The sequence below is a fragment of the Podarcis pityusensis genome, assembly GCF_964106645.2.
Source record: "Podarcis pityusensis genome assembly, chromosome: 5".
NCBI classification, from domain to species: domain Eukaryota; kingdom Metazoa; phylum Chordata; class Lepidosauria; order Squamata; family Lacertidae; genus Podarcis; species Podarcis pityusensis.
This window is the reverse complement of record NC_138032.1, coordinates 45,353,028-45,380,847: the sequence shown is the minus strand read 5'-3', so window position 1 is coordinate 45,380,847 and position 27,820 is coordinate 45,353,028. Positions and strand designations below refer to the sequence as shown.

At 38.7% G+C, this 27,820-nt stretch overlaps 1 protein-coding gene across 4 annotated transcripts in view; it reads right to left on the bottom strand.

The window, feature by feature from the left end:
- Window positions 1–27,690, bottom strand: part of SLK (STE20 like kinase) — a 47,358-nt gene extending 19,668 nt beyond the window's left edge. The window contains exons 1-10 of one of the 4 annotated variants that reach the window (XM_081006141.1): window positions 27,556–27,690; window positions 26,295–27,133; window positions 12,658–12,822; window positions 10,917–10,965; window positions 8,963–9,112; window positions 6,200–6,272; window positions 4,525–4,719; window positions 3,710–3,791; window positions 2,130–2,258; window positions 88–1,530 (exon numbers count right to left, since the gene is read on the bottom strand). In XM_081006141.1, coding sequence (XP_080862267.1) covers window positions 88–1,530; window positions 2,130–2,258; window positions 3,710–3,791; window positions 4,525–4,719; window positions 6,200–6,272; window positions 8,963–9,112; window positions 10,917–10,965; window positions 12,658–12,822; window positions 26,295–26,444 — 2,436 coding nt within the window. In that variant the 5' untranslated portion in view covers window positions 26,445–27,133; window positions 27,556–27,690. Of the gene's footprint in view, window positions 1–87; window positions 1,534–2,129; window positions 2,259–3,709; window positions 3,792–4,524; window positions 4,720–6,199; window positions 6,273–8,962; window positions 9,113–10,916; window positions 10,966–12,657; window positions 12,823–26,294; window positions 27,134–27,530 lie in introns of all 4 variants that reach the window. The other 3 variants (XM_081006139.1, XM_081006142.1, XM_081006140.1) reach the window with 3 other exon arrangements.
- Between the last annotated feature and the right edge of the window lie 130 nt (window positions 27,691–27,820).

The following is a 27,820-nucleotide window of genomic DNA, read 5'->3' as shown; positions in this document are numbered from 1 at the left end:
GTTGATGGGGCAAATCCAGTGCATGGGCTGCAAGCTAGCTACCCTGATCTGTATCTCTATGTTACTAATAGAATTGTTGACTCTTACTTGTAAAGATATTGATCCACTCTCCTTGTTTTTAGTGAGGAAACTGGAAATGGACAAGTTCAAATCAATGCTGCTGTTGTCAGCAGTGGAACCTCTGCCTGAATCTGTGTCATTTTCTTTAGCGCTTTCAGAATCAACATGATGCGAGTTTTCAACACTATCCTGATTGCCAGATTTATCTTCTGCCTCATTTTCTGCAGAGCTAATGCTAATATTGGGTACCGGAGACACCTCTTGTTCATGCATCTGCTTGGCTGCAGAATCTTCAAGCTTATTTTCAACTGGCAAGCCACTGGAAACTGCTGGTCGGTCTGTGTCCATATGTATATTATTCTCATGCTTCTCCTCAGCTCTCTTTTCTAATTTATGTTCAGGTTCTGCAATTTTAACCCCTGGTGCAATACTGCTTTCCTCAGTTCTTGCCTCTTCAGTATGTTTTTTGTCTGCTGGCTTATGCTCAATGTTGTCTGCTCTTTCTGAAACACTGTCCTCCGTTTCCTTTGTGCTGCTTGTCTTCTTTGAATCGTCACTGTATCCCTCAACTAACTGCTGATTAGAATCTACCATTTTCCCCATTTCTGAGACTTTCTCAGAAGCATCCTCTGCCAGGCACTCTGCTGGCTCCTGAGCATTTTCAAGCACTTTATCTACATCAGTGACCAGATTGTTGCCAGTACTGTCAATCTCTTGTGGACTACTGGTACCTTCTTTTATTTGCTTCTGTGGTTCATCAGCTGTCTCAGCTATGACCTTCACCTGTGATTCTTCAGTACCTGCAGTAACTTCATTTTTCTGACTTTCGGCCTCTTTCAGATCACCCTCTTTACATTTGTCATCCCCTTGCAATTCCTCAACCTCTTTAATTCCTTCGGTAGGCTTTGCCTCTTCCATTTTATTTTCTTGGAGGTTTGTGGTACTTTCTTCTGTCACACCAGCTGCTTTAGAGACTGCATCTGTAATTTCTGCACTGCTGCCTCCATCATCAGGAATTGTTTCTTGTTTGTTTTCAACTGCTGATTCATTTGTGAAGTCCTTTCCTTCCTCTGTTTTTAGACTGGGCTCAACGTTAGTTTCAGATACTACTGTGCCAATCTCCTTTTCCTCTTTCTGTGACTCTGTGTTTTCACTTAATCTTGAATTTTCAATTGTCTTCTCAGTCTTCTTCGCTTCCTCATCTTCATGGAGCAATGCAGATCCATTCTTCAGTTTTTCAGTGTCTTCTTGTATAGTGCCACTTGTGCTTGCAGTGTATTTCTCCTTTTCATTTTTGTCAGGAGTCACACTTGTTTTTTCACCTTCAGGTGCACTAGTACTATTTTGTTCTGTGGATGAACGCTCTGTTTTTTCAGAAACAGATTCCAGAATACTGGCATTCTGTGAAAGTTTATCCTCTTCGGAGCTGGCAATGCTGAGGTCAGATGAGGCTCGTTTACTTGCAGGTAACTGCTAAAATAGACACACAAAAAACTGATTAGCTATACAATGCAGTAATAAGGAAATAATGCTATCAAAGTTTTATATCAACCAATGGAGAATTTAATGGTGATTACAGGGCAGAAGTGACCTGTTCCTTTTGCCTCCCTACTTTGGATTTTCCTAATTTACTGTACTGATAGGAGGGGGAGAAGTAACCACTGACTCCAGAGCTGGCAGAGGTTTTATCTTATCTGGGACATGCTGGAGGAATGGGAGGATCCCATGGTCCTCCTCCTGCTGGAACACTAACTAGAGAGGACTAATGGCAACAGAGATTTCTTCTGCCACAAAGGGGCCTTTGACTGCGGCTCTCCCTTCTCTGACCATGGAAACAGTTCCATGGCATCCTAAGGAAGCTTACATTTACTTACTTTGCATTTTACAATGGCATCTTAAAGAAAATTGTGTGTTATGCAACAGAAAGCGTGTCAGTACATCTTATAAAAGGCAATTAGCATTGTATCCCTAAGCTCAATTACATGAAAGATCAATGGAAATGAATACAATTCATAGCTGTAAACTGCAGCACAAGTTAAAATATTTTTGATTTATTTATTTTAACTTACCAGAGAATTTTCCGTTTCTTCCTCTTCTTCCTCCTCTTTCCCATCTTCTACTTCCTCTGTAACTTCAGCCTTTGCTTCTGCAATCAGTTCTCTGACTGGTTTATTAGAAGTTACAGTAACAAATGGATGCTGTTTAAAAAGGCATAATATCAGTTAATCAACATTAAAAACCATTTAATAGCAACATATTTTATCACTTATGGCCAGGTTATGGTCTGTTTTGTATCCAACTCAAAATAAAAAATAGAACACTTAAAGGAAAATTTATACTGCTTACAACTTTTTTCTGTGCTATCTGTTCTTCTATTTTCATGTCTAAGATCATTTACATTTATTTATTTGAAATATAGTAAGGCTGAAGCTAAGAGTGTTTCTCTGGCAGATTATCTTTGCCTGGCCCCATTTCAGAAGTCTTTATTTTTAAATCTAATGTATTTTAGATGGGAACATGAATGAAGTAACATGAAACCAAGTCATATTCATCCTATTACATTTATTTAGGTTAGCTCCTTGTAAACTATGAAGGAGACTGCAGCTTCTGAAATACCAGGCAGTAATAAGCAAGGGCTGGAATCCAGAGGACCTATGCATAACCAAGGTCTGGATATACTTTTGTCAGAATGTCTGTCTTCTCCCTAGAACCATCCAAGTGCTCTTTAAATTCTCAAGCTCCCTTAGACATGAGAGCTTCTCATGATAATACCAGTGGTAAAGGAGAAGAGTAACAGCACCAATGGGTGCATGCTATTCACTCACTTCCCCAATGCCCTCTTCTAAAGATCTGCATGCCTACATTACCAGCTACTTTTAAAATCCAAAGCATAGCCGTTTGGACTAGGCCCCAGTGTCTCACCATCCCCCTTCCTTGGGAGCAGTCCAAAGGGGATTGCGGACATGTCATCTTTTGGAACTGCTGCTTTGAGGAGCAGCTGAAAGGGGAGGTGGGAGAGCACTGCTCAAAGTGATGGCTGAAAAGGCTTTCCTTGCCCTTCATGTTGGAAAAGTTTAAGGAACCCGAGCAGAGCCCTCTTTGCTTGTGCTTAGCTGCTTTCTGATCAGCTGAGTTTGGGGATGGGGGACAGAGACTGCAGGGAGGATAGTTTTAAAATTTCCTCACAGTATTCCTTTCATTCCATCCTGCTGACTGGGAAAGGTTGTGTGGGTATACTTGTCTGTGTGCCTCTGCGGTGCATGTTGGATGTATCTACGGTGTATGTATATGAACGTTTGCAAACGAGTGTAGAGTTGCCCTGTTTGTCACTAGCATATGGCTCCTGGAAAACTGGTATTTTATTTATTTTATATTGCTTTTAGTATTTTCTATTGCAAGCACTGCAGTTTTTAAAACACAAGTTATTTGCTGCTTTTATCATTCTCTGGCTAGAAAAGTGGGGTATTAACTAGTTGGTGCCGACTCCTAACTCTCTGGTGACCAATGGAAATGGGAATGTTCTAAATAAAGTTAAAACATACAAAGATTGAAAATTTAGCTGACTTTTAAAATAGTTCCTGTTTTAAATTATTTATATAAATGCACTCAATAAAATATCATGACTCAATAGACACTTCGTTCTTCCTACCTGTAGAAGCTCAGCAGTGTTCCACCTGGCATCTACATTTTTTTCCAAACATTTCCTTAAGAAGTCTTTGAAGTCAGCAGACCTGCATAAAAGAAGCTGAACTCAATAAATGCTACACTTTCAGTACTACATACAAATTGAGTGATGACATCCTTATCATCAGAAGTATCTAATGACTGTCAGATAAAAATAATTTCAGTACTGTCTACTTCTTGCCTGCTACCTCTCGTAAGTTCCACAGTAAACTGTTAATAAGCTATTATACGAGAAATGTGCTAAGAGAAAGGCACGCTTGGCAAATCCACAATGTGATCACCTCCCGCCCGGAAACCAATGTCCCCAACTGTGGAAGGACGTGTGGATCCAGAATTGGCCTCCACAGTCACTTACGGACTCAATAGTTAAAATTGTGTTTATGGAAGACAATGTTACTCGGCTACAAGTGATCACCAAAGAAGAAGATACTTCAAATCATTTTAATGAAGATTGATGCCCAAGACTATTGTACTATTTTCTTTCCATAGCACCACTATCTGCATCCTCATCTTGAGGCAAGCTAATTCTTCTCCAGTGATGTACACCTATATTTAACTGAAAGCTAGCCTAATTGATATCCAGCTAAGCTTGAGATGCCTATTTGCTTCTGGGGGAAAACAACACTTAACTCTTGAGGCTTAAGTGTGCTTTTTTTTTTTTTTGCCAACTTACAATCTTAAAAATTAAGACAGCTTTATTATTCTGTACCTAGGTATTATTCTTGAAAAATAAAAATAAAAATATACCATAAAATACCATAAATATACCAGAATAATCACCATTTTGAAGGTTGTGCCAATGATGGTGGTTCCGACTTTGCTATTTTCAGCAGAACACGCATTGGATTCAATTCATGATGAGGTGGTTCTATTTCAGCCATTTCTATTAAAGTGACACCTAAAGACCAAACATCAGCCTTGTAATCATAAGGCCTGTCTTTAGAAGTCTCACACATTACTACTTCAGGAGCCATCCTGGGATAGAAAGCAAAAAAGAAAAGATTTTTAAGATCTATTATCTGTAATAAGTGGTATTTCCAACCGCAAGAAGAAATATACCCAAAGGGCAATATCTTTTTTTTTTTTTTTAAGAAATTTATTGGGTTTTATAATAGAGATAAACATAATAGACAATGTAACATATATCTTAACATAATTTCACATTTTCTTTGGACTTCCTCACATCTCCTGCTCCCACTTTCATCGTTATAACGTTTTGTCAGCAATTTATTATCTTATTTGCATTCTTATATCCCTTCTATGTTTCATAATCTTCTAGTTCTCAAAAAGAGTTATATTTTCACAATCTTACTTATTTTCTTAAAATCATCTAAATTAGTGGTGCTCAGTTATTTTGATCTAGCATCCTGTTTAGCATTCACTCAAGTTACAATATTTTTGTAAATAATTCTTAAATTTCTTCCAATCCTCCTCAGTCCTCTCTTCTCCCAGGTCACAAATTCTGCCGGTCATCTCAGCCAGTTCCATGTAGTCTATCAGTTGCATCTGCCATTCTTCCAGTGTGGGTAGATCTTGAGCTTTCCAATGCTTTGCGAGTAGTATCCTTGCTGCTGTTGTTGCATACATAAAAAATGTCTGGTCCTTCTTTACCACCCCTTGGCCGACAATACCCAAAAGAAAGGCCTCTGGTTTCTTAGTGAAGGTATATTTAAATACCTTTTTCAGTTCATTATAAATCATTTCCCAGAACGCCTTCACTTTAGGGCAAGTCCACCAGAGGTGGAAGAATGTTCCCTCACACTCTTTACATTTCCAACACTTATTATCAGTCAGGTGGTAAATTTTTGCAAGTTTGACTGGGGTCATATACCATCTATATATCATTTTCATTACATTTTCTTTCAAAGCGTTACATGCAGTAAATTTCAATCCATTACTCCACAACCTTTCCCAGTCCTCAAACATGATATTATACCCAATGTCCTGTGCCCACCTTATCATAGCCGATTTAACCGTTTCATCTTGTGTGTTCCATTTTAACAGCAAGTTATACATCCTTGAAAGTACCTTACTCTTAGGTTCTAACAATTCTGTTTCTATTTTCGATTTCTCCACCTGGAACCCTAATTTCTTGTCATTTTTAAAAACTTCTTTAATCTGAGCGTAATGTAACCAGTCTCGCACTTTATCCTTCATTTTCTCCAAACTCTGCACGAAAGGGCAATATCTAACCAAGTTAAATGGAAATAACCAACATCATCAGAGTAGAGCCACTGAAATAAATGTATATAAATTACTTTAAACCATTGATTCCAATGGGTCAGATCAGAGTATGACTAATCTTACATATAAATTAAGGTTAATAAAACCAGTAAATGCACCAACAAAACAACACCATTTTGTTTACTATACTTGATTTTTTAAAATAGAAAATTGTATATAAAATGCAGTATGCTGCACTCAGCATAAAACAGTACAAAAATTGCACACATACCAATATGGAGTACCAATGAAAGAATCTCGTCTTTGTATTGTCCTTGTATTTTTAGCAGACACTCCAAAATCCGCTTCAAACAAATGAGGAGAAAAAATTACGGTCACTCATACCAATATACACTTTTACTTCAAACAGTGTCATTTATGTAAAAACATGTATAACACCACTCATTAGTAAAGAATATTCAACAGGTTTACAACAAAAAATATCTGAATTAATAGAGAAGGGATTAAGCTCATGAGTAATGAGAGAATAGGTTAACCTAGTGAGTAGATCTGTGACAAGTGAGGCACAGGTAGGGGCATGACTTCTTTTCACTTCAGGCTGAACTCCCAATCTGGAAGCTTGTACCTCCAATAATATTGAGCTGCCTGGGCACTCTTTGCCAAAAGAATCACTTTAATCATGTATATTTGCATTGGTTTTATAAATCATTGAATGTTACTATCATGACAATGACTGATTTTCTTGGGGTTCAAGAAGACAGAAAAATGGATGAGGTTTGTAAAAGTTTATATTTATAATGGAATAACCAATATGCTCTGTGAACACTTAACTGATATAGTTATGCATTTTAATTATTTGTTTATATCGTTTAATATTTTGATATAAAATTCAGAGGAAAAGGGGCATAAAAGTCCACATCAATAGAAATATGAAGGAAATTCATTCTACAAATTACCAGTAGCAAAGATGAGTATCCCCAATAAGCACTAAGCTGTTGTCCCCACTAACATCATGAATGCTTAGTAAAATGTAACACAACAGTGCAGTTCCATCTGAAGCCACACAATGGAAATGGGCTACTTCACAGTACGCGGTTAGAAAAATATTTAGGAATTTTGATGGAAATCTGCTTGCCCGATGTAATTATTTTCCCTTCCTTCCACCCTGGGTTATTCTGGGTATTCTCCCAAACCTCCACAGTGGATTTGGGGAAGGCTTGGAGATATGTGGGGGAAGGAGAGCCCTGCTGCATTAGCAGGAGTCCTTGTGCTGACTTCTCCTTATAAACTGGACTACAGTGGTACCTTGGGTTACGAACTTAATCCGTTCTGGAGGTCCGTTCTTAGACCAAAGCATTCTTAAACTGAGGCACGCGCTTTCCCTAATGAGACCTACTTCCGGTATTGCAGAGTTCGTTGTCTGAAGCGTTCGTTAACAGGACTGTTCGTAGACCGAGGTACCACAGTAGTTTAATCTGGCCCTATGAGTGTAAGAAGTCAGTTTGCCAATACTGAAACGTTCTGCCTAAAGATGCAAATAGTAAACGGAGTTGAGGAGGAAGCTGTTCCTCAGTTTAAGTCAATAGTTTCAATCTGGGAAGAAAAGAAATGTATGTCCATTCCTTAATCCCCACACATTCATGTGGATTTCCTAAAACGGCCTTTAAACATCTTAATGGGCTAAGTTATGACCAAGCAGTAAGAAGCCACCACAAAAAGCAGGAGTGAAAGGCAGACACTGCCCTGAAGATCTAAGCTCAAACTATTTTTAAAGATTTCTTGTGAGAATGAAATAAAGCTATATATAATAATCTTAAAGGAGCCTAATAATCCAATAAAACAAATTACAGCACAACGGAAGGCATTTGCTTGCTGGTACAAATATTCAAAATGCTGGAACTCAATAGGCACATCTTATTTCTTAAGACTAAAGTAAGTACTTCGGCATTCAATGCATAATTTACATATTGACTCCACTCCACAGTATGTATTGAAAGCCAAGTACAAACAATTGTTTAAGAGTTGGATTAAAAATATATTGCTCCTATATATTGCTCCTATACATAACAGTCCTGCTGGATTAAGCCCAAAGACCCATGTAGTACAGCATTTTCATCTTACAACGGCCAACCAGATGCCTACGAGAAACCTGCAAACAGAGACTGAGTGTAACAGTGCTCTCCTCACTTGACTTGTGATTCCCAGCAACTGGTATTCAGAGGCATGCCATTCATATTATCTCAGTGGTTGTTGCTTCTGACCATTCAAGGAATCCCATTCAGTGGACAGCTGGCATTTTTATTTTCCCACATGGAAACCTTAGCCGATATGATGGGGTTTCTTGGCATGGCAACTGACCATGCAGAAGCAACAGCCACATTGTAAGGGTAGTATATGATTGAACTTATCTGTGACTGTGGGGTTTAAAAACAGGCAATGAATATTGATAGCATGCCTTGATTATAATCTTCCCCAAGCATTTGGTTGGTCAGTACAATACAAAGAAATGGTCTAACTATGTAGATCATTTATCTGAACAAGTACAGGCATTTTAAAGTGTTTCTATGTGTGTCCCAAAAAACATACCAGGTCGGGCTTTAAGAAACATTAAAGTATTCAGTAGAAGTATTACAATAGGCCCACCCATTCACTCTGAAATCCAAAAGAAATTTGTGAAGTGTAATTACAATACAGTGGTACCTCGGGTTACATACGCTTCAGGTTACACACTCCGCTAACCCAGAAATAGTGCTTCAGGTTAAGAACTTTGCTTCAGGATAAGAACAGAAATCGGGCTCCAGCAGCGCGGCAGCAGCAGGAGGCCCCATTAGCTAAAGTGGTGCTTCAGGTTAAGAAAAGTTTCAGGTTAAGAACGGACCTCTGGAACGAATTAAGTACTTAACCTGAGGTACCACTGTAATTACTTAAATTGTTTATTTTCCAGGTCAACAAAACTTACTTATACCAGCTGGAAAATAATACATCATGAAATCTCTTTTCATCCAAGTTAATTTTTTAAAAGAGGAATACTCACCTAGCTTAATGTCTCCATCCAATGTGAAAAGAATATTGCCAGCTTTTAGATCTCGATGAATGATCTTATTTTCATGCAGATAGTGCAGTGCCTCAAGTGTCTGCCTGCAAACTACCCTGATCTGTGGCTCGGTTAGTGGCCTCTCAAGTTCTACAAGAAAAGCATACTCTCAAAATATAAAAACCATCATTTGCAGATTGCATTGATTCACATTCTTTAATGAACATTTGCTTCAACCTGATAAGTCTTAAAAGCTGATCAAACAGAACGGGATTCTCCAACCTAGTGTTGATTATATGTGTTTGACTACAGCTCTTATCATTCCCCCAGTCACCTTGGCCACTGGAGTGAACAACTTGTAGTTCAACACATTAGGAGGGTACGAGGTTGGAGAAAGCTAATGTAGAAGCCACAGTGTGAAGAAATATAAAGAAGCACCACGAAGAATCAAAACAAAAATGAGAACAGGCTCTGATGCTTACTGGTCACATGACTTTTATTATAGTTCTATGTGTTTTGGAATGAATAGTCCTTCAGGAACTTGAAAAACTTGCAAGCTCCTGAAATTATCATCCTAGCTATTCATTCCAGACACAGAGAGAATAAACCTGTTCAAAGTTGGTTGTTAAGTTCAGGCTTTCCAAACAAGTACCTTAAAGTACTTGCAAGCTTTTCAAGTTCCTGAAGGAGTATTTCAGAAACAGAGAGCTAAAATAAAAGTCTTACAACACTAAGCAGTGGAACCTGTTTTCTTTGTTTTAATGTAAAAGCTATGTCATAGATATTTATATCCACAATAGTTCAAATGCTGTCTTGTTTTTCATTTTGCAGCATTGCTGAATCATGATACTTGTGTGTATGTGTATGTTTGCTACTAAATACATTAAAATAAAACAGTTTAACTATAGATATTCTTATATATAAAATGTGTCCAGAAAATATATTAAACCAGGCATGGGCAACCTTTACCCCTCACCCCCCAATGTTGCTGAACCACAACTCCCATCATCCCCAGCAAGAATGATCAATAGCCAATGATGGATAATTCAGCAACATTTGGAGGGTCAAGGGATCCCCATATTCTGTGATGAGCAATCAGTTTCTTCCAAGATTCAAAGTGCTGCTACAGCACTCATAAAATACCTTTGAGGGTTTTTTGTTTAAGATGTTCAAATTCAATCAGATTCAAGCATAACAAAATTCTAAAAATTAGCAGAATTCCTACACTGTGAAAAAATATGCCCCAGTTTTCCAAGCTATTTTTTTATCTGGAGCACATTTCTCACAAATGAGAACTGGCAACACACTTTCTTTTACACCTGAATTCTTCTATCTTATATACTAGTCAAAATGGAGGTGGCTGAGAGTGAAAAAAGGGAGGTGCTGCAGAAGTACAGTACTATTAAAGTTCCATAAATTATTCTGGGCTCCAGCTTTCTCATCAAAGCTAAAATGAGAGATAAGAATGGCCTATTGGGGAAGTTCAAGAAGTCCTGCTGCCCTGGTAATTAGGATGAAGTAACACTCTTTGGGGGTTTTTACTGTGGTTTTCAAGAGGTCTTGAAATGAACTCCTTTAGTGAGATCAGAAACTGCTTTTCCCTTAAGGCCTTTCTTAGGAGTGACAAAAGCTTTTTATTTTAGAAGGATTTTAACTACTAAATTAATTCCTAGGATAGGAATTTTGCTAATTAAACAATCTGTGGCCTTTTAAACTGTGTGTGGTGTGGTTATTGTTATTGTTTGTTTCTATGTTATGTATTTTTGTGTTTTTATATTGTAAACCACCCCATGATCCTCAGATGAAGGGCAGTGCAGAAAATAGATAGATAGATAGATAGACAGATAGATAGATAGATACAGACACAGACAGACATATTTTGGTACACAGTGTAACCAAACTGTTAATATGCAAAATTGTAGCTTTCTTTTGCAAAACATAATACTGTACTTGCCCAACATTACAGCATCTACAGCACCACCAGCACAGAATTCAATCAGGATCTGCATATAAAAATTAAAATAATCTATTTTTAATCATCCAAGTATTGAAATTTAACTTTGGCTAGTCAGAGCATAGGAGATAAATCAAAACTCCCCTAACCAAGGACTCAGCTAGATGGGTAAAGAAAAAGCTATTTTATGTGTTATATATGCAACATAACATTGTGGCACCAGATGGCGCCATGGAGTCCCACTTTTCTCTACCTGTTTTCCCTGTTTAAATTTACAATACATTTAACTGAAACACTTCTTTGATGTGTCTAGATCCACCCCAAGTGTATCAACATTTTTAGGCTTCTGATGTTTGACTAATCAGTCACTCTCTCCTGTCCTCTTTGGGTTGTGAATGTTTGTTGATGACAAAAGATGGCAGGCTTTTACTGGTCATATTGCTTGTTTTCAGTTATAGAAATGAAGAACTCTGTATCTGATATTTAGCAAGCAGCAACAACAGAAAACCTAGCATTTTGTTACTGTTAGAATGTGTGGGCACACAATGAAAAACACTGCAATTCCTGTCCCTGCCTAACCCTCAAACACTCTTTCTAGGGAGGCTATATGCTTAAATCAAATTGAGCAATGCTTATGGGCAGAACAGTCTATACCAGGGTAGGGAACCTCAGGCCCACCAGCTGAATGTGACCCTCCAAGCCTCTTATCTGGCCTTCAGGACTTTCTCTAGGTCTCACACCCCTCCCCTACTGGTCTAGAATTCTAAGATTTAACAAACTGACCTTATAATATGCAACTCCCCCATTAGCTAAAATTTTAAGAAGGCAACAGACTTTGGAGGGGGGAAATTCCATGAAAATTCTGGAAACCCAGGATTGAGGCTTATACCCCCATGATTTTCTGAATGTAGTAAGCCACAGTAAACAAACTGTGGCCTGCCTAGTGTGGGTCAGGCTCCTCCCTGTCTCTCTGTGTATCTCTCCTCCACTTAGGGGGGTAAAGGGGACCCCAGACCATTAAGTCCAGCCGCGGATAACTCTGGGGTTGTGGTGCTCATCTCGCTTTACTGGCCGAGGGAGCTGGCGTACAGCTTCCGGGTCATGTGGCCAGCATGACTAAGCCACTTCTGATGAACCAGAGGAGTGCACGGAAACACTGTTTACCTTCCCCCTTGAGCGGTACCTATTTATCTACTTGCACTTGATGTGCTTTCAAACTGCTAGGTGGGCAGGAGCTGGGACCGAACAACGGGAGCTCACCCCGTCACAGGGATTCAAACCGCCAGCCTTCCGATTGGCGAGCCCTAGGCTCAGTGGTTTAGACCACAGCGCTACCCGCCCACCTGTCAGTTGGTGAAAATGATCTGTTCCTTTCACCTAGGCTGGCAAAAATAAAAGCCCAATCCATCACATTTGAGAGCATAAAGATTTTTACAATGAAAGGGCAAGATATAAGTACTCTTAAATAAATATATAAATTTAAAGTAAAATATCTTATTTTATGAATTGAGATCTCTAGCAAAAGCTTTCGCCTTAACAGCAAGCATATTTAGGTCTAAAGTTACACTCCAGAAGGTTTAAGCACCCTTTCCTCCACTGTCAACAAACTGTACATATGCAAATAAAAAGTACTAATTAAACACCCATATTGTACTGAAGTATTGTTTTGTCAAGTCATAAAGACACTGTAATTTCACATCTTCTCCTAAAGTACAGGCTCTGAACAACAGCAAATACCTACCCAAAGGTTGTTTTCATAATAAAAGGCATCTAGAAGTTTGACAATGTTAGGATGATCACAGGATGCTAGGATATCAATTTCAACCATGTAGTCTTCAAGTTCTTCCTCAGATTTAGTATCAATCACCTTTGCAGCAGCAAGCACATTTGTTTCTTTGTTCTGAGCCTGGAAAATACATTGAAACAAAATTCTGGTCAGTTGTTTTACTTGTTCCAATTTATATAACTTTATGAGCACTTCCCCATCTTTAACAGACTCTACAAAGAAGTATTAACATTGTAAAATGTCTATGTTTTAATTGCCCTCTAATTCATTGTCTCATCTCTCATCCAGCTTTTACTGTTACTGGACTCTTTGGGGAGTGGGGAAAACAGTCTACAAGTTGATTCCTTCCTGCATTACTAAAGCACCTGCCCCCAGTATGAAGGCAACAAGAAGAAGGGGAGGGTGATAAACAACGGAAAACTTTAAAGTAATATTACACACTGCTTACGTCTTCCACAGCTGAATGTGGAGGTATGTTCTTGTTTCTGGCTAATCCTAGACGAATTGCATATGAAAGTAGCAACCCACATAATATGTAAGACCTAAGACACAAAGTACACCTTTGTCTCCTGTAGACGTTTAAACACACCCACAAGTAAAATGACACACAAGGTGAAGGCAAAACTCTGAACTAGTGTGATGTTCTACATCACTGATAAACACACAGAGAGAGACACAAGTTGCCAAATACAGACCAGGAAACAAGTCAACAAAGTTGTGAGGATACAACCAGGAAGAAATGCCACCAATAAAATCAGAAATACTCAACTTCTTGGGTTTTTTTGTTGTTGTTAGGGGGTGGATATTGTAAAGCATGATGGCCTTAACATGGTGTCAGGCTAAATGCAGCGTTTCATTGTGCATTCTGTGGGCTTTGGCTCTCTTGTGGGCTTCATCTGTCTTCATGGCTATTACATGCCTCTACTGTTTTGAGTGCCGTTTCCATATCAACCACTTCAGCATTAGCAACAGACTACCCAGCGTATTTGTTGCGGTTCTTTTCCTTCCTCCCAGACATGGTTACTTACAAGCCACAAAGTTATATATACAAAACTGGCAATAACCTGAAGCATTTAAAGCAGTTTGGATTTCTTTCATCTCATGTATTAATTTGCCTATGGAGGGCATTAAGCCAAAGTGTCCTAGGATTCCTTCGGTAAAATTTTGTTGACATAAACTTGACTTTTACCTTGCCATATCCTTGATTATTATGGAAGTGAATCTTCTGCTCCTCTCCGCTATCTTTGCATGTAAATTTCCTGAATGTGACAATGTTATTCTGTTATATTGACTTGTTTATTAGTGTGCATATTTATGTGTATCTTTAAAACAAATACACACTTGTCTGGTTAAACATATTACCGTATTTCCATCACATTTCCAGTAGTTCCATGGGCCTTATTCACATTTTCTAAGTGAAAATGAAACACACTTCATTTTTACCTTTTATATCAAGGAAATCAGTGAAACAAACAAACAAAAGTTGTACATTTGCAAGAGCTGTCAAAACAGCAGCAAATGATTCAGAGTGGAAGCTGCAGGTTCGCCTTTAAATGTGAACATCAGTTGCAAAGTTAAGGGTTTGGAGAGCAGGAGTGTTGTAAAGACTAACTAGGTTGTGAGTTTGGATGGATGGAAAACTATTTATTTACTTATTTGCTTACTTGCTTGTTTGGCACCCAGGACTGGGTGCCAAACTAAACTAAACTTCAGGAAGACCTTTCTGATGGTAAGAGTTGTTCGACAGTGGAACAGTGGTAGTGAGCTCTCCTTCATTTGATGTTTTAAGCAGTGGTTGTATGGCCATCTGTCATGAAGAAGAAGAAGAGGAAGAAGAAGAAGAAGAAGAAGAGGAGGAGGAGGAGGAGGAGGAGGAGGAGGAGTTTGGATTTGATATCCTGCTTTATCACTACCCAAAGGAGTCTCAAAGCGGCTAACATTCTCCTTTCCCTTCCTCCCCCACAACAAACATTCTGTGAGGTAAGTGGGGCTGAGAGACTTCAAAGAAGTGTGACTAGCCCAAGGTCACCCAGCAGCTGCATGAATGTTAGTTGAGATTCCTGCATTGCAAGAGATTGAGCTATATGATCCTCGGGGTCCTTTTCAATTGTACAGTTCTATAGTAGCATTACCTTAAGTCCCCAGTGGCTGGAAGATGCTGCCCACAGAAAGGAACGAACTATTTAGTATGCCTGCAAGAAGCAAATCTGCAGCTTGACTTCTATCACTTCAATTTGTAATGCTCATTTTATTTTTTTATAATGGTTTGTATAACTGCATTGGTAATTTAATTTTGGGGAGGAGATGTCGCAGAAACCATAGTTCAGAGATGCTGGACTTTTTTTTTTAAAAAAGGAAAACATCTCATTTACTGTATTAGTTGATCTTCAATGGCTGTTCAATGTGGTTTGTGCATGAATCATTCCAGATTGTAAGTGGGCCTCCCTAAATAACTGCAAATGCTTTACTGAGTGAGTGAATGACAGACTCACAATGCAGCTTCAAAGTATTGGGAAAGGAAGTGATGCACCAAACCAAATAAATCAACAATACTCCACTCATATTAAATTTTTGTTACTGTGATGGAGTCCAGATTTCGCTTTTCTAAGCTATGGCCAGTATTTTTGCTGGCCTAATAACTGACCCAGGGGTCATGTCATACTACTGGTCTAGATCAGGAATGGTGAATCTTTTTTATATCATCATACATGCTCATACAAGGGTTTAGATGAAAGTTTCCTACCCCTGTTCTATATGTGGGGAAACCCATTATTATAAGCTACTGAAAATAAACCAGCATATCTAAAGACCATAGCCTTAAGGGCCAGTATTTGTTTTCTGTGGAGAACTGCTTTCTGCACAGTCACACTGGCAGTGACCTTCCAAGATGTCAGTCTTTCCAACCCAGCCAACTGCTAAGAGGTGTGTAGGACTTAACCTGGGACCGTCCACATGTAAAGCATGACAAAGCAATAACCTCTTCATTTTATGAATTTTTTCAGATCTTCCTGCTTTCCAAAACATTTTCAAGCACTCAAACATCTTGAAACATTTCAAACATCTATCAAATCTAGAGTCTTGTACCTTAGAGATCAGACATGGGGACAGTGAATGCAAATAATATTTGTGTTATGACCCAAGAGTAAATCTGTGTACAGATAATTGTGTAGTATGGTCTCCACTAAAGGATTATGGAGGTCAGACTGTGAATGCAGTTGCAGAAAAGCTTGAGGAATGAAACAAAACTGTTTTTCTTCCATAGTTTCACTGAACTATGAAGTAGTAACTAGCATCAACATAAATGTAGAAGTGAATCTTATCAGTGAAAAAAAACCCGACTAGGCTAACTTCAACAGTTTCTGCAAGCATATTATACAACTTTTTATGTTGTCACTTTATTCCTCTCAGATTCTAACTCTCAGTTTACCAGCAGGACCATCTCACATGCCTTCCTCATTAATAGGCCAACAAACAAGTAACAAAACTGCATGACTAGCTTTTCAAGTACTACTTGTAAAAGAGGCTTTATACAAGAATGTGTATTAGGCAAACACATTTATCACACAGTGATTCATTTTTCCTTCCACAGAATTAAAATCAACTTTGAAAGTTGGGAAACAACAGTTTACAAATAATTTTAAGCAGGGTCTAATTTGAAAACTGCATTGATGTTTAATAAGTGTCAAGACTTTAATTTATAAAGTTACAAGTATGTAGCATAGTTCATGGCACAAAATCATAAGCATATATTTTAATTATGCATATATGTATGTATTTAGTCTGCTTTTGTAAATGTTTATCAAGGCAACATACAACATGCAAAAGGAAAATTAATTCAGTAAAGCATCAATAAAACACCACTAAAACACCAGTAAATATTAGGTTATAAGGAAAAATATAATGTAGTAAACATCTATCAAAACAGTTTTCATACAGCATTTATCTCCCTTGACTGGCCTATCTGAAGTTAGCTGAATTTGAAAACATTCCATTATTTCCAAATAGTAAAAATACAGTATTACAAGTCTGTTGAGCTTAATAGGACCATAGATTGAATGCTACAGACCCAATGTAAGAGCACCTTTATAAAAGCTGCTGTTGGCAGAACAGAACACAATTATACACAGAATTGAGAAGATTTTTCTCCAATAGGAGATAACTGTGTTCTACCAGTTTGAATTTTGAACTTAAGTGTGATGTAAATTAAGTAACCAAATGTAGTGCATCTATATGTATAAAGGCAACACACCTAAGCATAGTTCTGCAAGTGTTAATATTTTATCCATAATTATCAAGCTTTAAGACTATATTAAAGTAACTATTATGTTTGGGTCAAAATGTCTTCTTTCAAATGGGGAAACTTATTAACATGAGAATGCTAAAACAAAGAAACAGGCAACACATTAAGAGTGGACTAGGGAATTCTATGTAGGATTATGGAGATTGCTTAGGTAACAATCTCCTCCCCACGGAATTCTATTGGGGGTGGGCTCTCCCGACCCTCCAGAGCAGATTTAAAGAAGATACAGAGAGTACCAGCCCTGTTGCAACAGTGGGAGTGTTTGCACTGCTAGTAGAATGGGGCGATTGAATTTGACTCTAAGGCTGCAACCCTAGAGTTTTCTATTTGAGGGGAAGCTCCATTTAGTTCAGTGGCACTTATACTTTTGGGCTGATGTTCACAGGATTGCACTGAAGGGACAGATTCCTTAACTTTTTGCCTTTTATATATCCTTCTAACTGTCTGCCCCTACTAGGTGCAGATTTTCCATCATCAATCAAGTACATGGAAATAGCCTCTTCAATATTTCCACAGATTTCTTTCTTCTGTTGCACTGGTTAGTATTACTGTATCTGTCAAAGATTTGGGAAATCATGCTATCAGTAAAAGTGACAAGAGCCAGGTCAATACCCTTCCTGCAAACAGACACTATTTATTCTTTCTCCTCATCTTATCTCTTCCGTCTGCCATCACTCTGAAAATAACTTTAGTGTAAATATTGCTGGTGCTTGGGACACTTTTGTGCATCCTGACCAATCATCTGATTTGAGAACCAAGGGATTAGGAAATCTGGGCACACAATGCAATTATCAGACTTTCCTGCCCCCCATGGCATTCCAGACAACTCTAATGCAGGCAGGATAGAACTTTACATGCCATTTCCAAAGTACTTCCCAAAACAACAGTGCAACAGAAACTATGTATTGGGCTTATTCTCCCTTGTGGCTTCAAAGTCAATAGCTCCAATGTTAGAAGCCGCAGGCACACGCACACATGCACACAATTGTGACGCACTGTGTTACACATGACAGTGTTAGGAGATTGCATGCATTGCCCTTTGTCTTAAAAGCACGACTTTTTAAACATTGGAACAAAGATAAAAGAAGCTGCATGCATTTTCCAAAGCACTGTCCAGTGCTAAGCACCATCTCCACTGCAAACCAAGACAGGATAGTTAGTGGGTGGTGGCAGAGTGAGGGGAAAGGAGCCAAGTGAATGAGAAGCATGAGGGTGAGTGACATTTACTTAAGATCCTTAAGAGGTTGCCATCCACAACTGCCATTAATTCAGCTAGCTGGAACCAATGTAAGTTGGAGCCCAACAACAACTGATGGCCAAAGATTCACCATCCTGCTTTAGTATGTAAGGCTCAGCTGAAAGCTCCTATGTAGAATTGGGATGTGAGTGGAGGGAAAGGGAATCCCCTGAAAAGAATTTGGAAGTGGAGAAAGTACAACTTCTGCCTGGAGTTATTCATAGCAGCTGACATTTTTACTAAAATCCCTCAGAGTGATGCAATATTGCTTGGTGGGATGGGACTGATGGCACTAGGATCATTTCAGGACAGTAAAAGCAAATCTTGCACCCCAAGAATTTAGTCTTCTCTTCAAAAATTGTCAAAATACCTCCATTTTGTTGCACAGAAAGGTTAAAGCCTAACACTTTTGTGGACTATGTACTGCCACATTAACTTTCTCACTGTCCCCTCCCTCTTGCCTATTTTTCAGCTAACAAAAACATGGATTGTGCCTAATGAAGTTTAATCTAATCTCACTGCTGCTTGCCTTCCAGCAGGCAGCTAAGACTTACAATTATTTATGCTCTGGTCACATTCCATTTATACAACATATACATGGGGCTGTCTTTAAGCAATGAATCTGGTTCAAAATTAAGTAGTTAGGCTCCCAATGAGGATGGGCAAAAAGAAAGTAGAAGAAGCTTGCCAGTCTCAAAATGACTGTCAATAGCTTCCAATCTATTTAAGATGACAATTCAAAAACGGATTTTAATCTTTTTCAGGCAAGCCTCCCCATGAAGAAAATTCTATAATCAAAATGCTACAATGGAAAAAGCACTATCACCTTACCACCCATCCTACCATTCCAGTGCTATTCTGCTGTCTCTAATGTTGCCATTTTGGTCACATACCAAAGAGCCAATCAGTACAAATGTTCCATAGTGGTTTTTTATAACCACTGCAAAACCTTATTGCCTAATAATTATGTACTCTACGTATGCATGCACACAAACCAGATTTAGACCCAATGCTACTTTTGCCTGTTCCAATAAGATTGACACCCTGTCATTTAATCAAATAATATTGACAGTGGCTTACAATTGACTGAAATAATCAACACCCACTCATCTGTATTAGTTCCCCAACAGTAGATGAGACTAGGCCATACTTTCCTACAGTTTTGCTGTCCCTGAGCAACCAAGAGTTGTTCAGTATTCTTTGTGACAAGGAGGTAGCTGCTCCTTTACTGGCTGATGGGTTCAAACTGGTCTCGCCTTACCATGATAGGAGGAAGAGGGTGCATCCTCCCAGTGGCCTTTGGCCCCCGTGCAAAAGGCAGAGTTGGAGTACACAACTCTGCTGTCCCAGGACAAATGTCTTCATAACAAACAGAATAAATTACACTAATGCTTTTTTAAAGATGGCTTAGATTCACAGGTAACATATCTACAGATAAATTAATATTTTAAACCAACAACCAAGAAATCTATATAGCGCTAATCCCATATTCTTGGCCGTATTAGAATACAAACCTCACATTATTTCCACATACATCTTGAGAGCAGAACTGCAATACACTTGGCAGGATACAAATGTGCGCACTTTGTGACTACTATACTATACAGTGTAATTCGAGGAATTAAAAAGAACAACCTGTTTGTTTGACTAAGTTGTGAGCAGAGGGAAATAGTGCTGGAAGCAGTAATGTCAACATCACAATATGCTAATAAAGCATTCTATGCAACTCAGAATTTTGCATACGAATGCCTCCTTAGGTTGCTTCAGTATCATTGACCTGAAGGGTGTTTTGTGTCACCTTAAAGACTAACAGTTTCTAAAGACTAACGAGCTTTCATACATCATAGCCCCTTTGTCAGATGCAATATTTATCTGCTTTGTATCTTCTGTCATTTCCAACCAACACAGCAGCCACTGTCTACTGAACAGCCTATTCATAATGCTTTCAACAGAAATAAAAACATGCCAATATAAAGCTTTTCAGTCTGGAGAAAGGAAATGGCTGAAAATTCTGTAACCCGAGGCAAACATTTGTTACTATCCAATGTTCAAGCATGTAATATGATCACCAAGAGCAAGTTTTGTTTTTATTATAATGGGTTCCTTACCATTAGAACTCAATTAGAAGCCCCAGAGGAATATTTCTCTTCCTACTGATAAAAACCATATGCATAAAAATTGCCTTAATGAAAGTTTGAAACATTTGTTCACTCCAATTCAGGAAATAGTGTGTAAGATGACATCACATAACAATAAAATGACAAGGAAGATCAAACATCTAAGCTTCCAGAAGTCTGATTTAGTTTAATATAACTGCTACTTTTTCAAATTATAGTGAATTTAATTTGGATTCTTATCCAGATCAAGTTTGAAATGACCCAAATACTGAAACAGTGTAGCTTTTGAAAATGAATTCTGCAAAAGTTTCCACATATCAGTTAGTGAACTGCTTTGGGTAGCAGTCTCAGTGCCCTTCTCCCTAGTTACGAATGTCACAACTTTCAGGTTGTTTTGTTGGGTTTCCTTTATTAGCTTTTATGAATTATATCAAATTTACTACTTTAAATTCAACTGAAGTTATCTTATTCTTTTAAAAAGTCAAAATAAACACAACAGGGCCACAACATTTTGATTGATGGATTACTAACAACCCTGGATCCCCAATACACATCCAATCCATATTCCTCTTTGGAATATCTAGACCAGAAGTGGGAAATCTTTTTGGCTAGTGGAGCAGACCTTTACTTTCCCCCACCTTGTGGGTCAACTTTGACAGGTGAATGGGGTGACCCATGGGGGTGGGGTCTGCTTTGCCAATACATTCCCTGTGGGGAATTCAACTCCACGCCCAGTTCATTACCTGATACCACTCAGTGATGTTAACTATACTATTTATACAGTTATTTATACAGTTATAAGATGAATAGGGACGCGGGTGGCGCTGTGGGTAAAACCTCAGTGCCTAGGACTTGCTGATCGTATGGTCGGCGGTTCGAATCCCCGCAGCGGGGTGAGCTTCCGTTGTTCGGTCCCAGCTCCTGCCCACCTAGCAGTTCGAAAGCACCCCTAAGTGCAAGTAGATAAATAGGGACCGCTTTATAGCGGGAAGGTAAACAGCGTTTCCGTGTGCTGTGCTGGTGCTGGCTTGCCAGATGCAGCTTCATCACGCTGGCCACGTGACCCGGAAGTGTCTTCGGACAGTGCTGGCTCCCGGCCTCTTGAGCGAGATGAGCGCGCAACCCTAGAGTCGGTCATGACTGGCCCGTATGGGCAGGGGTACCTTTACATTTACCTAAGATGAATAGTTATAGAGATACCTTTATGCAGCCTTGATAGAGTTAATTGTATCCTGTTATAAAATCATGGGTGCTAACATTGGTAGCACTCAGAGCCCAGCCATTAATCAATGGCTTTAAATAATTATCTACTCTTAGCATAACTTGGATATCACCTCTTATTAGTCAGTAAATCAAATCCCATAAAATAATAGTTTACAGAATGCCTTTTTTTTTTACTCAACAAAATGCAGGTTTTTTAAAAATAGGCTCAATTATGGCTTATAATGTAAAATGTTTTAAAATATATTTATTCTGTCCTGAAAGTATATTAAATGCTATCAATATGTTGAAAACCATATTCTACCCATTCTGCTTATTGTTGCAGAATTCCACAGTCTCCTAGAAATCGTTTACAGAGATTAGAGGCCAGTCTAAGGCACAAAACTAAAAATGGATAATTAAGTGGAGAATAGCAACAGACAGCTGGAAGGAAAAATTAACTACTGTTTTAACAAATGCTTAACTGTACAACTGATGGTCATTTCCACATCTTGGGAAACAGAAACTGACAGATGGCAGAAATCTATAAAGCTTATTCATAGTTCCTTATTCAATTCAGAGATAAATATGCAGCATGAAAAAGAAACTGAAATCTGAGCAAATAAAACCACAAAATGGCTTTAGGAAATCCCAAACCATGGCACTAGGAGACTGCTCAGAAAATAGTGTCCTAGAAGTGCTATATTCAAGACAAAACTGAGATCATGAGTTTTTTCTACCATAAAAATATATTTTAGCAAAAATATATACATGAACAGCTAATACGCCCTTTTGGTACCTTGCTTCCTCCTCTTAAAATAAATGTTTGAGGTTAACAAGAATTAACTCATACCTTGGAGAAAATGACTTGCCTTATAAAGGGATGGGTGGATACATTCTACATACACACTCCATGTACTGAAGTGTGAAAGAAAGACTCCAGATTACTCATGAGGTATACACCCAGCTCATAAGTGACTAATGAAAGATGGCAAGAATCAGCATGTACACCATACTTCCTTGATTTGAAGAATTAAAAATTATTAACCCTGGATAATATCAACTGTACTATTATGTATACCGATACACCATCTTGGGCTTCTTTGGGAAGAAAGAAGTGGGATGTAAACTAATAAGATTTCTGTGCTTGTGTATAACAGAGGAAGTTAGTTGCTTTTGTTTTCAACTCATTGCAGGAATTGAGAATGTTGTGTCTGATATGCAATAATAGATAAGCGTAGCTAGTCTTTTCTACTGTTATGAATCTTAATCCCATACTGAATCCAAGATTTCTGTGCTGCTCAGGAAGATGAAAGAATATTCCATGATTAAAGCAAGGAATTGGATGATTAAAATATCAAACGTACAGCCTTAAACAATTATGGTACTTTTCACTAAAGTTGAAGAGAATAGCACTGCATGTGCAAAACTTCCAGAAGCTAACATGATGCAATATGTTCAGGAGATTGGCATCTATAACTGTATGAATGAGTCATACAAGACACACTTTAAACCATGTTCCACAGAAATGCTGTATCAGGATGTGCAATATATGGTGTTCTGGGAGTTGCTAAATCACAACTCCCATCATCCCCAGCTACTAACCATACTGACAATGGCTACTGGGAGATGGAGTCTTACAATATCTGGAGGGCCACAGGTTTCCCACCCTGTCCTTGTGCTATAATAATAATAATAATAATAATAATTTATTTCTACCCCACCCATCCGGCTGGGTTTCCCAGCCACTCTGGGTGGCTTCCAACAGAAGCTTAAAAATATATCAAAACATCAAACATTAAAAACTTCCATAAACAGGGCTATATCTCTCCACCATAATTTTCTAAAGTAAATGATTTTTTTGGTAGTGTTTTATGTTCCTCTTTTAATGCTAATGAAAAGCTTAAACAAATATTTAGCTTTGTGTATTCCAACACTTACACTTTGGCTTTCTATGCAAATGCAGTTAAGGTGACTAAATACAAAAACAAAACAATATAATCAAGTAGAATCTAATGAAACCAGCAGAGAGCAAACGAACTACTGTATTCAAAAAGTCTCAGTTAAAAAATGCCCACTGAAATCAACAGTTTTCAAGGCATGTTTGAAAGGCAGATAATGAAGTGGCATATAAACGTCCCAGGAGAAATTATTCCATAACCTGGGTGCAACCATAGAAAAGGCCTCTCTCGTTCCAACTAGCTACACCTGTGTCAGCAGGAGGACAGCAAACCTCAAGCTGATTTGTCCAGTCCAGGCTGTCAGGGCATTTAAGGCCCAATCAACCTCTTGAACTGAGCCTGGAAAGAAATCAAAAGCTGTTAAGTTGGTACAACCAAATTCCTGGTGACTCCAGATAAGAGTTTCCCAGCAGTATTCTGAACCAATTGAACTGTGTTCAAGAGGAGCCCCATGTAGGATACTTTACATAATCCAACCTGGGAGTGACTAAGCCATGAACAAATGAGACTTGATCTGATTTCTCAATGAAAGGGTGCAAGATAGTAGACCAGATAGTTATGTCACAGGCACCTGCATAAATAGGGCAGATCCAGGAACCACCCCCAAATCTATGAGCCTGATGCTGGGAGTACAACCTGGCATATAACAGATTAAATATTTATTGCAAGAACAGTAGTAGTACTACCAACCAAAACACATAAGAGGTTCAGGGGAATCAACAGGATCACAGTCCTCCATCTCCCAGGACAGGTCACCCAACAGGGTGAACAAGGCAATCTCTTTTTTTTTATGATATTTTTGAAATTTAAAATACACATCAACAATTCCCTTTACATTGACATATGTCTTCTACATTATTTTTCTATGCATATTTGCATACTTTAAATAATAATTATTGACTTCCCTCTACCTCTTAACAGCTTCTTCTCACTTTATTTCATTTTCTTTTGTACCATGTCAAAATCCTAACAAACTTTTCTTTACAGCAAAAGCCTCCAAAGGCGATAACCACCATGGTGTATTTGGTTCTAATAACTTTTTGGTATCATTCCCAGACGTGTATAAATATTTTCTAATTATATGCTCGAGGAAGCCTCTATGTGCTTTCACTCTGTTATAGCCCAAATACCCCTGCCAGCTGAATCTATTATCCCACCCCTCTATGTCCAATATATTTGTGTTTTTCAAAATCATCCATTCCTTTGTCGAGCAAAGACATACAGCCTCATAGTATAATTTGAGGTCCGGCAATGCAAAGCCCCCCCGTCCTTTTTCTCCGTCAAAAGTTTATCCTTAATTCTAGGGTTTTTGCCTTGCCATATGAACTTTGCTAGTTCTTTCTGCCACTATTTAAAGCAGCTTGTCCTGCTTGTTATAGGGATCATTTGGAATAAGAATAGCAGTTTTGGCAGCACTGACATCTTGATAGTCAAGATTCTTCCCCATAACAATAGATTTAGTCTACTCCAAATTTCCAGGTCTTTTTTGATCTCCATCCATACTTCCGCATAATTATCGATATATAGATTTATGTTTTTTGTAGAGATCCAAATTCCTAGATATTTGATCTTTTTGAACAAGGCAATCTCAGTCCCACACCAAAATGAAGAGTACAGTACTGAAATACTATCATATGAATAGACCTGGTGAATCAGACCATAGACCCATCTAGTTCAGTAACCTATTCTCACTGCAACAACAAGATGCCTAGAGGAAGTTTCAAAGCAGGATCTGAGCACATTCTTCCCCACTTTCAAATGCCAACAACTGGTACACAGAGGTATACTACCTCCTACATAACAAAACTATAGAATTGGCTCTTATAAGATGTAGTGACAACCAGTAAGCTGGATGTCCTTAAAAGATAATTCGTAAAATTAGTTCCATGCACTAAAGAATGAGATGCCTGAAAATTGTATTATTGCTTCCTCTGAGTGTGTTTTTCCTGAAAACACTTAATACTTGTTCTACCAATCTCTAATATGCAAACCTCCCAATTCTGCTCTCTGATGAGCTCATGCTTTAAAATGCTGTTTTGCATATATTCACATATATTCCCCCAACCACCATAAATCAGCAATTCAAAACCAAAGGCATAGTACTGTATCTATGAGGCATGGGATTCTTCCTTTTAGGAGTTACTTCATAAAGATCTTGCTAAGCCTAAGCCAACTGTTTAGAAAGCAGCTTGTCATCTAGAGAAAGGAAGGTTGAAGTGATAAGCAGCACTTGCAGAAGTCATACAAAAACAATGTTATATGAAAAACACACACAAAATTGAGTATTTCCCCCCTAGCAATGTACTTTGTTGAAAGAAACTAATTTCATGCTTTTATAACAAACTGCATCTAGTAAAAAAAATTTAAGGCCTGCATTTTGACTGTGGTGAAATGAAGAGAATCCAGCATATATACATGCAAGAAGCTCTTCTATTTTTTATAAATGAAATTCAAAACCAGTCATAGTTGAAAAACCAGCCAACAAGAACAACTTTGCAATACCAAAGAAAAAAAAGAGAGGGTGGATTAATGATCCAATACTTTTCCATCTCATATTTCTATTATTCTAAACTGCGACAATTCATAGAATCAAAGAACTGTAGAGTTGGAAGGCTGGCATGATCAAAAGAAAAACCATGTTTGCCCTAAGATGTAAACAACAGAACAACCAAAATCATTCTAAGGATGATGAAATCTTTATGATATAATGAGATGTTCCCAAGTTACAGGTTATAGACAAAGACAGCAGGAATATAAGACAAAACAAAATTTCTTACCTTGAATACTTTTCCAAAAGCACCATCTCCCAGTTCTCCTATAATTTCCCAATAGTCCTCTGGGTTTAAGTCTCTCTTGACATGCTCATACTGCTTCTTTTTCTTCTCACCCCCCAACTTGAAGATCTTACGGAAATTGAAGAATGACATCTTTGCTTTTTAAACTACCAGTAACTCAAAACTGTATCAAAACCTCAGAGAAGACAACAGTTTGGCTTTTTCCAACACCTTTCTTCCTTGCTTTATGATCCAAAGGGATAAAAGGCACACAATTGCGGCAGTTATGTCACGTGAGAACTTTGATGCTGCCAGCAAACCAACAGAAAAAAAGAGTTTTTGACCTTAATTTTTAGATGCAGTATACAATATTCCAATGTCAAGTAGAACAACTTCTTTCAAGTCTATCTCTCTAGCTTTAAAAGCCAAAGAATCATTTGATCGCAAATTTCTTGCTCATAATAACCATACCATAGTACATGGCAAGGCCGAAAGATGCTACTAGATAAAGTACATTGATGGTCTACAGCCATCAGTTGTGGCAGTCTGGGGGCGGAAAAAAACACACCAGCATAATATTTTTGATGGTGTAGCAAAACATCTGGTGGAGGATACTTGTGCCAAACAACAAAAGGTCAGACAGCAGTATTCAAATCCTACTACTCCAATACTACTTATTTAGCAACAAGGATTATAGGCACCATTTCAGGACAAGCCTCCTTTCGCTTGATGAAACAGCTTCAGGACTCCAACACTGTAAAGACTGCACATCCTCCTTCATGTTTTGGGTAAAATAAAATAAAAAGACTCCTTATCCAATGGGCGTTGGGAGCCAGTTTCGCCTGTTGGAGAGAAGAGGAAAGTGAGAAAGACCGTCCCGCCTTGACAACTCACGAACTCTCCGGTCCCTCCCCGAAAGACACTTAACCAATCCCCACAACAATTCAAAGTCAATCATGGATTTTGCTTTAAGGCGTGAGGGAGGGGCCCACCAGAGTTTTTGAGGGATAAAGTGGAGCTACTCCACAAAGCAGGGGGCGTGTGAAATAAATCCCCCCCCCGCTTCACTTCTGTGTGGAAAAGAAAAGCCATAGGAGTCTGGGCTGAAGGAGACCTCCCCCCCTCCGGAGAATTAGTACCAACGGTCGTAACGACAACAAGCCCCACTTTTTTTAGTATGGGGGGGGGGCAGGAAGTGGGAAAGGAAAAGCGCTGCGAATAAAGGAGCCCACGACCCACAGGGAAGCTCATTTCAGCCTCTCACCCGGCCCGAGACGAATCCGGCGTCTTCGTCTTCGCCGCCGCCTTCTGTGTTCCCACTTCCTCTGTGGGGGCGGGGCAGAGCAATAAGCCTCCTTATGCCGATTTCCTCTCCTCCCCCCGCCTCCAACCACCACCCGAGCCCGGCTGCGCTTCGCTTCTCTCCCTCGCTCGCTCGCTCCCAACTACAGTCACGCACGCGCACTCTCTCCTCAGCCACTCTCGACCGAGAGCCTGGTAGAAAAGCCACTCCCAACTCGCTCTCCTCC